The 13,119-nt window shown below is 41.4% G+C and overlaps 1 protein-coding gene across 1 annotated transcript in view; it reads right to left on the minus strand.

The window, feature by feature from the left end:
• SLC24A4 (solute carrier family 24 member 4) overlaps nucleotides 1-13,119 on the minus strand; it is a 198,162-nt gene that overhangs the window by 122,314 nt on the left and 62,729 nt on the right. The window contains exon 2 of the mRNA XM_030214085.1: nucleotides 2,640-2,716. Coding sequence (XP_030069945.1) covers nucleotides 2,640-2,716 — 77 coding nt within the window. The remainder of the gene's footprint in view (nucleotides 1-2,639; nucleotides 2,717-13,119) is intronic.

Raw genomic sequence — 13,119 nt, forward strand, 5'->3', positions numbered from 1 at the left:
TGAGAAATTTTTTCTTCACTCAACACGTAATTAAACTCTGGAATTCGTTGCCAGAGAATGTGGTAAAGGCGGTTAGCTTAGCGGAGTTTAAAAAAAGGTTTGGATGGCTTCCTAAAGGACCGTTATTAAATGGAGAAAATCCACTATTTCTGGGATAAGCAGTACAAAATGTTTTGTACATTTTTGGGATCTTGCCGAGTATTTGTGACCTGGATTGGCCACTGTTGGAAACAGGATGCTGGGCTTGATGGACCTTTGGTCTTTCCCAGTATGGCAATACTTATGTACTTCCCCCTTATTTTTCAGCTGGGGAAGAGGGCAGGGGGCAGGGAAGCAAGGAGAAGAGTGCTAGCATTTCACAATTTAGAACAGGCTTGTCCAAATTCAGGCCCCCAATGATCAATTCCCCACGCTGTTCTGAAAACAGTACGGGAATCAACTCCCCAATGATCAACGTTAACAACATACAAATTTAGGCGCGTTATTAGCGTTGGTCATCTGGGCATGCGTTCAGGCACAATCCTCCCGGCACTTGTTTGACAGGTCCAGGCTGTCAAAAGCCCAGATCTGTCAAACACAGGAGCAGGAGGTCCGTGGAACCCCACCCCCCCCTCCCAGGATCCCTCCCCAAAAGGAAGCCTGGTGGCCTAGTGCCCCTCCAAACCCCCTTTGAGAGCTGCAAATATGCCAGGTATTCAAGATATCCCTAATGAATATGCATGTACACCCACCACATCCATTGTATGCAGATCTCTCTCATACGCATTCATCAGGGATATCTTGAAAAATCTTGAGGACTGTGCTTGGACAAGCCTATTACATAAACCTTTACATTATTGTGAGATTTTTCCATAATAGAGAAAGCAGAAGACAAAGGAGCCCTTCTGAGAAGGTTTTGCTTCAGAATGCCACAGAGCAGCTTGATAACAGAGTAAATCACAGTTAACCTTAAATGAATAAAATAACATAAAAACACAATAAAATAACAGATTTGTGCTCTCTGACCTCCCTGCAGTTTGTACATAAAAACGACTACTTATTTTATTTTATTATTTTTAGCAGGAGGTGTAATCCTTCTGGTTTGATCACGATTCGACATCCTCAGTGAACAGCAGGGTGTTAACTTCCCACACTATATACAGAGTCTTTGCTGAAAAGCAGACCTTAAATTTGGTCTCAGCCCAAAAAATGTCACAGAAACTAGGGGTATGCAGGACCAAAATTTTTGTTGTTATGTTTAGTTTCCTGTATTGTTTTACAGGATTTTAAAAGTTCCCCCTCCCCCCCCCCCCCCCCCATTTCGGGGACAATGTTGTCCGTAGTGTGCCTTATTGTTCACAATCTGCACGATCATGCCTAAACCTCCACCACCCAAGTAACATAGGACTCAAAAACAAATCCACCTATGCATCCAGCTTTTCCTACTTAAGCGCACAACTATGGAATGCACTGCCAAAAGCAGTAAAAACTACGCTAGAACACCTAAATTTCCGGAAAGCACTAAAGACAGACCTATTCAGAAGAGCATACCCCACCGACCCAACATAAAAATACCTTGACACCTGCGACAGAATGTAACCAAAGACCATAATGGACATTACCTGACTCTTCCTCCCCCTCTGTAAGTTCCTGCCAATTGTACCTACCATGCATGTACCTTATCTATCACAATTTCACCTTGTATTCATTCATACCCTGTATTTATTCAGACCAGAATCGGCTAACGCCGTTAACGGTAATATGTAAGCCACATTGAGCCTGCAAAAAGGTGGGAAAATGTGGGATACAAATGTAACAAATAAATGAATAACAAGTCTATTCATAAATAGATGTGTATCACCAAGTGCGAACTATTGATGACACGCATGCAAAAAAAAAAAAAAAGAAATCAGAACCACCACCACCACCAACAGGTCAGCGTAAGAAAACTCCCACGTGTAGTCCAAATCAGCTGCAAAAGAGTAGGGGTGGACCAAGAAATCTCTCCAGCCGATGGTATGTTGAAGTAACTTTATTCACAAGACCCGACAGGGGGTTGCGTTTCGACAGATCTACCGTCTGCTTCAGGGGTCGTACACTTGTGATGAAAATCACAGAAAGTAGGTGTGGAATGAAAAACAATGTCTGATAACAATGTCACTGCAATGCAGTGTCAGTGCAACGGCCGATATAGAGCCCGCCAAAATATAAACAACAGGCTCTATATTTTGGAGGGCTCTATAGCATCCGTTGCACTGACACTGCATTGTAGCGACATTGTTACCAGACATCCTTCTTTCATTCCGCACCTACATTCTGTGATTTTCATCACAAGTGTACGACCTCTGAAGCAGACGGTAGATCTGTTGAAACACAGCCCCGTCTCAGCTCTTGTACACACTTGCTACTGAATAAAAGTTACTCCAACGTACCATCGGCTGGAGAGATTTCTTGGACCACCCCTACTCTTTTGCACCTAAAGAAAGAAAGACATTTCAGATTTTTCCTGTTTTGGATTAAAAACATGAGCAAATTGATGCAGTAGCCGTGACATGAAATGACATGTTGCCGGCCATTTTCTATCTTGTTTCAAACAACTGGACATTCTTAATAGAAACTATAACTTCAATTGATTTAAAATAAAAACTAAAACAACTTACACCTAAAACGTGAAACACAATCGCTCCTTGCTTTCGTTCTTTAATTGTAAATAAATCATCAGGAAATTCGTTGATTGCTGCAAGAGAAGAAAAAAAAATGTAATGTTAACATAATCATGAGCAAAAGTAAGAGTGTAACATCCAATTACCTTCATTAAATCCTTATGCTAACACAGATAGAAGTATGGTCAGTCAACCCCTGCAGGTGGCTGTACGTATTTCAGTTTAATAAGGTGCGTACTTGGATAGTAACGCAGTAAATGACGGTAGAGATTGTACCTGCCACACTGTACAGATTACTTTCCCAATGGAATTTAGTGCTGCGAGAGTCATCTAGCTGAAGTACTCAATGCTTAAGAACATAAGCATTGTCGTACTGGAACAGACTGAAGGTCCATCAAGCCCAGCATCCTGTTTCCAACAGTGGCCAATCCAGGTTACAAGTTCCGGGCAAGATCCAAGAAAAGAAAAACACATTTTATACTGCTTATCCTAGAAATACCTCCCACAATGAAGCTACAAAGTAGTAAATTTAAAACAAATGAGAGAAAATATTTCTTCACTCAACGTGTAATTAAACTCTGGAATTCGTTCCCAGAGAATGTAGTAAAAGTAGGTAGCTTAGCGGGGTTTAAAAAAGGTTTGGATAGCTACCTAAAGGAAAAAGTCCATAGACCATTATTAAAATGGAGTTGGGGAAAATCCATCGTTTATTCCTAGGATAAGCAGCATAAATATATTGTACTTTTTTGGGATCCTGGATTGGCCACTGTTAGAAACAGGAAGTTGGGCTTGATTGAGCTTCGGTCTGTCCCAGTATGGCAATGCTTATGTGCTTATGTAGTATCATAGGATATATTCCATCTAGTACCATAGCTTTATCCAGTTTTAGCCCTGCAAATTCTTCACAAACACCCCCCCCCCACCCTTGAACACAGACCTTCCCCACAATAGAAACCCCCAAGAATTGTATTCTGCCTGATCCCCTCTTGATCTGATTCCTCCCACAACAGTCAGAAGTACAGCCAGGTTTTGACGTTAGGGGAAGCAGACCTTTTGTAAAATAGGTGCCAGAGCCAGGCTGGAGCCCTGATCCACATAGGTATCATTTCAAAATCAATTTGGAGGCGTGGCCGCTCCCCCTGCATTCCCCCTAACTACATATCTGCCAACAGTATACCCACCCAATTCGATCCCCCTTGCTCCAATCCCCTGCCCTGACAATATACCCAAGCCCATTTCCCCCAATCACAACTCCTCTGCAAGCTCCTCCCCTGAAGCAAAGCTTTCCCTCCCCCCCCATCTCCCTGGAGAGTTTCCCCAGAGTAATTCCTGGTAGTCTAGTAGAACAGGGTAGGAGTAGTCTCCTTCCACAAATGCTCCCTCTGGCTCCAAACTCCAAAATGGCACCAAAGATTTTTATTTATTTGTTACATTTGTATCCCACCTTTTCCCACTTATTAGTAGGCTCAAAGTGGCTTACATAGTTCCAGAGAGGTGGTTACAGACTCTGGTGTGAACAAATACAGTATAGCATGGGCGTAGCCAGACCTCGGCGGGAGGGGGGGCCAGACCCTGAGGTGGGGAGGCACTGTTTAGCCACCTCCCCTGCCACCGACCCCCCCACCACCACCACTTTGAACCCTTTCGAGAAAAAGCGGCTCACTGAGGGTAACCAATTAATCCGGGAGCCCCATTAAAGCGATTCTTATTAAATTTCTCTGAGTCGTCCACCACATCCAGTGTTTTTGACAAGTATTTCTGGCCACATCTACAAATGGGAATTAGCTCGAACACAGCTTCCCTTAAAACAGAAAAGTCAATTAACTTGTTCCATGCTGGACAGCCGCATCCCCCCCCCCCCCGCCCCCGCATCAGGTACCTTATTTGCTGGTGGGGGTCCCCAATCCCCGTCAGCCAAAGAGTCTTCTTCAGCGCCGGTCGACTCTGGCGCCTTCGTTGTGTGATCGGTTTCTGATGCCTTACGTCCTGCACCGTGCATGTAGCCCCGTGCAGGACGTAAGGCGTCAGAAACAGATGATCACACAACGAAGGCACCGGAGTCGACCAGCACTGAAGAAGACTCTTTGGCTGGCAGGGGTTGGGGACCCCCGCCAGCAAACAAGGTACCTGATGCGGCAGCAGAGCAGGGGGCGGCGGCGGCGGCGGCCAAATGTAGAAGGGGCCAGGATGTAATCTGTGGGGGTCCATGCCCCTGTGGCCCCACGTAGCTATGCTCCTGCAGTATAGGGGTACTAACACAGTGACAAGTACAATAAAGAAGTATCCGTAAATAGGTTGGGGTGATTCAAACAAAATGTTTGGGTGTGATCATGCATCGGGGTTGAATACTGTCCGTTTCCTGATTAAAATGCCGCATTTCATTATTTGGTATTTATGTCAGATACTGTGGGGTATGCCTTAACAGGTGAGTTTTTAGGTTTTTTTTTTAAATTCTAGATGATTATTCGTAGATTTCAGGCATTTTGGTAGAGAATTCCAGAGCTGTGTGCATATGTAAGAGAAACTTGACACGTATGTTGATTTATACTTCAGGTTTTTACAACTTTGGAAGTGAAGAGTTAAGTATGTTCTGGCTGATTCAATTGTGTTTCTAACTGGTAAGTCGATTAGTTCAGACATATAGCTCGGAGCTAGACCATGTATTATTCTGTGAACAAAGGTACAAATCTTGAAGGCGATACGTTCCTCTGCCCGCCTCCACCTGACGTGTATTTCCTGTGGACCAAAGCCAGTTAGCTTCCACCGCAGCCAGAAGGGCACACAACAGCTGGCAGGAAGGATCTGTGAAAGCAATCTGAGAGAATCTCAGACTCAAGACAAGTTAACGCGTTAACACTCCCACCGTCCAGTATGTAAGTACAGTCACCTTATATTTTAAAGAATGGGCGTAAGTTTGTGTGTGTGTGGGGGGGGGGGGGGAGGAGAGTGTTGAAGCGGGGAGCGGGCCAGACTGCGGGGCGGGCTACATATGTATCTAAAATGTAAACTTATACAAAATGAAGTTAAGATGTGATCCCATGTGCCCCAATGAAAGGAGAGTTTAATTTTTTCTAGTCAGCAGATACAGTTAAAATGAACCCATCAGGAAACAGGATATTCTCACTGAAGTTTGGCCATCTGTATTGTCATTGAACAGTGTAGAAAAATGAGCACAAAATACAGAGTTGATAACTGTTGTTTCTACCAGTTACAATAATTTTTTAAAAAACTGTTTTAGTGATATTCAATTTTTATTTCTTGATATTTATATCTACACTAGTAAAAAAAAGGCCCATTTCTGAAAAAAATGAAACGGGCGCTAGCAAGGACCAGAATTGTGGTCGGAATTCAATATAGTGGATGTGCAACAGGTTCAGAAGACAGTTCGGTTTTGGGGGTTGTTTATGAGTTTTAGTTGTTGTTTTTTTACATTATTGTTTTATTTGTATGTATGATTATGTTTGTTTTACTGTAAACTGCTCAGAAGTTTGGATTTGTGGGCTATAAATTTGGTTAAATAAATAAAAATAAATACGTATTCAAATAAGAGTTCCCACCTTTATCCCTTGAGACGCTTTGTCTGATTTTGGTTCTCTGTCCATAGTGCTCCATCACTTTCTGCTTAGCTTTCCCTAATTCTGTGGGTCATACTCCTTTTGGAAGAAACTGCAGCCGCTGCCTCTTTGCCTGAGCACGTAGGGGATACAGAGAAAAACAGCCCAATTCAGTTATTTTCCCATGCAGCAGCCATTAATGGTTCCGAGCACTTTGGGGACATCTCAGGAGTCAGGACTCTGATTTTGTGCAGTCATGAAAGCTGTAGGATAAAGCCAGGCTGGGGTCCACATTTCTTGGCAAAACTTATCCCAGAATATTAGTATTCCTTTGTGCGTCCAATCAGTCCTAGAATGCTACCAAAAGTCCACATTTGGGCATATGGTATGACAGAGAGAGAGAGTTTAATTTTTGTTTCTTGGGGGGGGGGGGTTAGTTTAAAAGTCCAGAGCTTTTCTCTGAGGGTTCACAGAAACCGGTGGTTGTGATTTTATTTATTTTATTTATTGCACTTGTATCCCACATTTTCCCACCTATTTGCAGGCTCAATGTGGCTTACAAAAACCTGTAATGGCATCATCATTTCAGGGAACAGAGATACATTTGGTGGTACAAAGATATCAATAATAACAAGGCTAACAGTCGATCTACTCAAGCAGTTACAGAAAGAAGACGATCAAATTGAGGGAGGGGTGTCGATCAAATTGAGGGAGGGGTGTTGATGTGTTGTAGTTAGTTATGGATTCTCGTAGTAAGCCTTGGTGAATAGATAGATTTTCAACGATTTGCGTTGTTTGTTATTTCGTTAATTGCTTTCAAGTGGTTTGGGAGAGCATTCCACATCTGCGTACTCTTGTAGGAAAAGCTGGATGGCAACCAAAAAGAAACTATCAGATTGGCAAAACAGGAAAAGAAAAGCAGAAAACGAACAGGTCATCCAGAGGCAAGCAGGAGCACTGTATAGTTTTATCAAGTGATTAAAAGTGACTGGTGAGCATTCTCAGGAGGAGGAAGATGACGACCAACCAGGTACAAGTACCTCTGGAGCAAGCCCATTGAAGAAGCTCATTACCAACCAACAATCAGCAGCTTCCAGTTCATTTACTCTCATTGATAATTTCTCAAAAGGAACAGCAATGAGCGTGGAAGAGCAAAGTGGGCTGCCATGCAATTTAGATACCTTTGAGGAAGAACAGCTTAGGCCACAGTCTTCGTTAGCTTCATCAACTTTAGATTCATTGGCACTTGAGCTATCTGATTAAACAAAATAGCCAAATTTCACTGACAAAATAAGAATTATTCTCACAGAATCAGGACCTGTTCAAAAGAAAGGCATTTTGTATATATTTGTTACATTTGTATCCCACATTTTCCCACCTATTTGCAGGCTCAATGTGGCTTACATAGTACCGTAATGGCGTTCACCAATTCCGGTATGAACAAATACAGTAATGTTGTGGTAGAATAAGGTTCGTGTGTACAGACACATTAGGGAATCGTAGAGAGGAAGAGATGTTATATGTGTATCCCAAGAACTCTAGTGGACGCAAGTTCAGCGATATATACTCCATCTGAAAAATGGTAAACTACTGCCAAGACCATGGTTACTGCACTCAGTTTCCAGAGACCGCATGTTCTATTTCTGCTGCAAACTGTTTTCACCAACAGATCCAAGTGAATCATCCAGTAGTTTTATATCGACTGGCTACAACAACTGGAGGAGTGTATCCAAGGCACTGAATAAATATGAAACAATTTTGGCTCATAAAACATTCAAAAAAGGTGGATCGACTTCAGAAAGGACCTCCAAAACAAAACTACACTTGATTCACAACATCAAAGGCTGTAGGAGGTAGAAAAAATGCATTGGTCAGATGTGATTGCAAGGCTCATCAAAATAATCACATTTCTTGGATCTCAATGTCTGGCTCTACGAGGCTCATCTGAAAAAAAATAACAGCAACTTTCTTAAACTGGTTGAACTGTTTGGAAAGTTTAATTCTGGCTTGGTGGAGGAGTGGCCTAGTGGTTAGGGTGGTGGACTTTGGTCCTGGGGAACTGAGTTTGATTCCCACTTCAGGCACAGGCAGCTCCTTGTGACTCTGGGCAAGTCACTTAACCCTCCATTGCCCCATGTAAGCCGCATTGAGCCTGCCATGAGTGGGAAAGCGCAGGGTACAAATGTAACAAAAATAAAATAGATACTATTGGAGATTCTACATGGAATGTTGCTACGATTGGCGATTCTGTTGCTACTATTTGAGATTCTACATGGAATGTTGCTACTATTGGAGATTCTACATGGAATGTTGCTACTATTGAGATTCTGTTGCTACTATTGGAGATTGTACACGGAATGTTGCTATTCCACTAGCAACATTCCATGTAGAAGGCTGCGCAGGCTTCTGTTTCTGTGAGTCTGACGTCCTGCACGTACGTGCAGGACGTCAGACTCACAGAAGCAGAAGCCTGCGCGGCCACATTGGTGATCTGCAAGGGCAGACTTCTACATGGAATGTTGCTAGTGGAATAGCAACATTCCATGTAGAATCTCAAATAGTAGCAACAGTGGAGGAGTGGTTAGGGTGATGGACTTTGGTCCTGGGGAACTGAGTTTGAGTCCCACTTCAGGCACAGGCAGCTCCTTGTGACTCTGGGCAAGTCACTTAACCCTCCATTGCCCCATGTAAGCCGCATTGAGCCTTCCATGAGTGGGAAAGCGCAGGGTACAAATGTAACAAAAATAAAATAGATACTATTGGAGATTCTACATGGAATGTTGCTACTATTGGAGATTCTACGTGGAATGTTGCTATTCCACTAGCAACATTCCATGTAGAAGACTGCGCAGGCTTCTGTTTCTGTGAGTCTGATGTCCTGCACGTACGTGCAGGACGTCAGACTCACAGAAGCAGAAGCCTGCGCGGCCACATTGGCCGACTTCTACATGGAATGTTGCTAGTGGAATAGCAACATTCCACTGTGTTCGATTCCCACTTCAGGCACAGGCAGCTCCTTGTGACTCTGGGCAAGTCACTTAACCCTCCATTGCCCCATGTAAGCCACATTGAGCCTGCCATGAGTGGGAAGCGCAGGGTACAAATGTAACAAAAATAAAATAGATACTATTGGAGATTCTACATGGAATGTTGCTACTAATGGAGATTCTACATGGAATGTTACTACTATTGGAGATTCTACATGGAATGTTGCTATTCCACTAGCAACATTCCATGTAGAAGGCTGCGCAGGCTTCTGTTTCTGTGAGTCTGACGTCCTGCACGTACGTGCAGGACGTCAGACTCGCAGAAGCAGAAGCCTGCGCGGCCACATTGGTGATCTGCAAGGGCCGACTTCTACATGGAATGTTGCTAGTGGAATAGCAACATTCCATGTAGAAACTCAAATAGTAGCAACAGTGGAGGAGTGGCCTAGTGGCTAGGGTGGTGGACTTTGGGGAACTGAGTTCGATTCCCACTTCAGGCACAGGCAGCTCCTTGTGACTATGGGCAAGTCACTTAACCCTCCATTGCCACAGGTACAAATAAATACCTGTATACAATATGTAAGCCACATTGAGCTTGCCATGAGTGGGAAAGCGTGGGGTACAAATGTAACCAAAATATATATATATAAGGAGGGCTATAAGACAGGAATCCAAAATCCATTATTTGATCCAAGACATACAAAATGAAATTATTGCAATTTTGGGCAAGGCCATCACTGAAAAGATCTTATCTAAAATCAACAAAGCAAAGTACTATTCTATAATATCGAACTATACACTAGATGTCGGTCACACTGAGCAGATGATGGTTATTATTCATTTTTGTTTCCTGAAAAGAAAGAAATGTAGATATTGAAGAACATTTCCTAGGATTCCTAGAAGTGCATGACTCAACTGAAGAGGGGTTGTGTGACACTTATCAATCAACTGCGCACCAGGAATCTTAATATTAGTGATATAAGGGGGTCAAGGCTACGGCAATGGAGTCAATATGAGAGGGAAAAGAAATAGGCACCAGAGGCTGGTTTTAAACATGAACCCTCGTGCTTTCTACATTCCATGTGGAGCTCACAGCCTGAACGTAGCCGTAAATGATGACAAAGTGAACCATGAGACCATCAGCTTCTTTGGAACAGTTCAAGAGTTATACAAATTTTTCTCAGCATCGATGAAGCGTTGGGCAGTTCTCAGGAAGCACGTTCCCTCTCTGATATTGAAACCTCTTTCAGAAACTAATTGGTTTATCAATAGAAATCAAACAAAATAAAACATAGAAAAGAAAATAAGATGATACCTTTTTTATTGGACATAACTTAATACATTTCTTGATTAGCTTTCAAAGGTTGCCCTTCTTCCTCAGATCGGAAATAAGCAAATGAGGTAGCAAATAGTATATATGAGAGAAACATCAAGGCATTACTTTGACTGTCTGACAGAGTGGGAGGGTGGGGGTATGCATGGGGACATCAAAGCATTTCATTGATATTCTAACAGAATGGGTGTTGGTAGGTGAGAGGAGGGTAATAAACAGAGAAATAAACAGAGAAATACAGCTTTATGTTTTATAATGAGTTAGAAAACCCAGATCCTTATTAAGACCTGTTTGTTGGGTGTCAAAATATTCAATCTATTCAAACTAATTGGGAAAGTTGCACTGATGCTCTGCAGCCACTCAGGCACCAAATTGGAGAAATCTATGATGCTCTGTATGAGATACTTCGCGATGAGAAGTATGACAACGAATCAAAATATGGAGCGCATATTCTGAGCACCAAGTTGAATGATGTCCAATTCTTGTGTTCCTTCATCTTGTGGCATGACCTGTTGAATCATATCAATCCTGTCAGTAAGATCCTTCAGAGTACTAGTGAAAATGTTGCTAAAACTTTCACAAACATTGAGAACTTGAAAACCTTTATTTCTAACTACCATACCAATTCCAGATATGAGTCATTGCTTCAAACCTCTCGGCAAATTTGTCATGAAGTTGAGGGGGAACCAGAATTCAAAGCCACTGCTCAAATCTGTCAAAGTAAAAAGACTACACAGTTCCAGTATGAACAAGAAGATGAATCACCTCAATCACTTGAGAATACATTTCGTGTACATTTTTTCTTTACAATTTTGGATGTTGCAATGACTTCCCTCAATGAAAGATCTGATCAGTTAGAACAACGCTACAATCAAGTGAAATTGCTGAACAACATAAGCAAACTTGATGAAACTGATCATGAATAACTCCAACAGCATTGCAATGATTTGCAACTTCATTTATCAGATGGTGATAATAAGGACATCAATGGAACTGAACTATATGATGAACTATGTGCCTTTAAAGATCTGTTTAAGATCGAATTGTGCTATTTTCATAATCCTTTTTTGATTAGCTTTCGAAGGTTGCCCTTCTTCGTCAGATCGGAAATAAGCACGAAGAAGGGCAACCTTCGAAAGCTAATCAAGAAATGTATTAAGTTATGTCCAATAAAAAAGGTATCATCTTATTTTCTTTTCCACGTTTTATTTGGTTTGATTTCTATAGATTCTACATGGAATGTTGCTATTCCACTAGCAACATTCCACGTAGAAGTCGGCCCTTACAGATCACCAATGTGGCCGCGCAGGCTTCTGCTTCTGTGAGTCTGACGTCCTGCACGTACGTGCAGGACGTCAGACTCACAGAAACAGAAGCCTGCGCAGCCTACTACATGGAATGTTGCTAGTGGAATAGCAACATTCCATGTAGAATCTCCAATAGTAGCAACATTCCATGTAGAATCTCCAATGGTATCTATTTTACTGTCATAGTAATGCTTGAATGTTTTCACTTATATACACTGTCAGCTAGCACATTTGCTTATTTCCGATCTGACGAAGAAGGGCAACCTTCGAAAGCTAATCAAGAAATGTATTAAGTTATGTCCAATAAAAAAGGTATCATCTTATTTTCTTTTCCATGTTTTATTTTGTTTGATTTCTATTGATAACCTTAAGAGTGGACTAACAAGGCTACCATACCTCTCAAATTACTGAAGAACAATGGGAAAAAATCTGGACATTATTATATAAATCTTCAAAATCATCTGCTCTTACCCAATCATCATTCTACATCTTGCATAGAGCTATGTGGACACCTTACAAACTTTCCAAAATATCTAAAGAAATTTCAAATAGATGTTGGTCTTGTAACAACCATGTAGGCACATTAGACCATTTAATTTACCATTGCCATATACTGGATGAGTATTGGTCTCATATAGAGGAAACTATTTCTCAAATTCTAGATTTTAAGATCTCATTAACATACAAAATCATAATCACAGGAGAATTTGGTTTAGATACGATACTACAACCACACATAGCCAAATTACTTCGTATATTGATTCAAGTTGCTTTAAAACTGATATGTCAAAACTGGAAGGACTTTACGAAGTTATCTTATGATATGTGGTGGAATACAGTATGTCTATACGCTAAATATGAAAAAGCTGCTGCTGAGAAATGCGGTTCCCTTGTAGCATTTAATAAAACCTGGTCTCCCATACTCAATTACTCATCCAATCAACATTAATTATTATAATTCAAGCATCTATAAATGGGTACTAATTACAAATATAAGAATAATTTCTTTTCTTCACCTCTAACATTTAATAATATGTTTACTCCTATAGTTATAATTACCTGTAATGTAACAGCATCAGGGATTCTGGAGATGATGTAAACACGGTCCATAATTTTTCTATAAGTCAGTGTACATGTTCTAACTCCTTAAACTATTATTAAGTCAATGGTACTTAATTTCCTTTTTTATTGTTATATCCAAATTAATAAAATGATTGAAAAAAAAAAAAAAGAGTGGACTAACACGGCTACCACACTCCTCTACATAATCCTTTTGAAACTCCCAAATTTGTTCTA

Source organism: Microcaecilia unicolor, chromosome 9 (assembly GCF_901765095.1).
Source record: "Microcaecilia unicolor chromosome 9, aMicUni1.1, whole genome shotgun sequence".
NCBI lineage: Eukaryota > Metazoa > Chordata > Amphibia > Gymnophiona > Siphonopidae > Microcaecilia > Microcaecilia unicolor.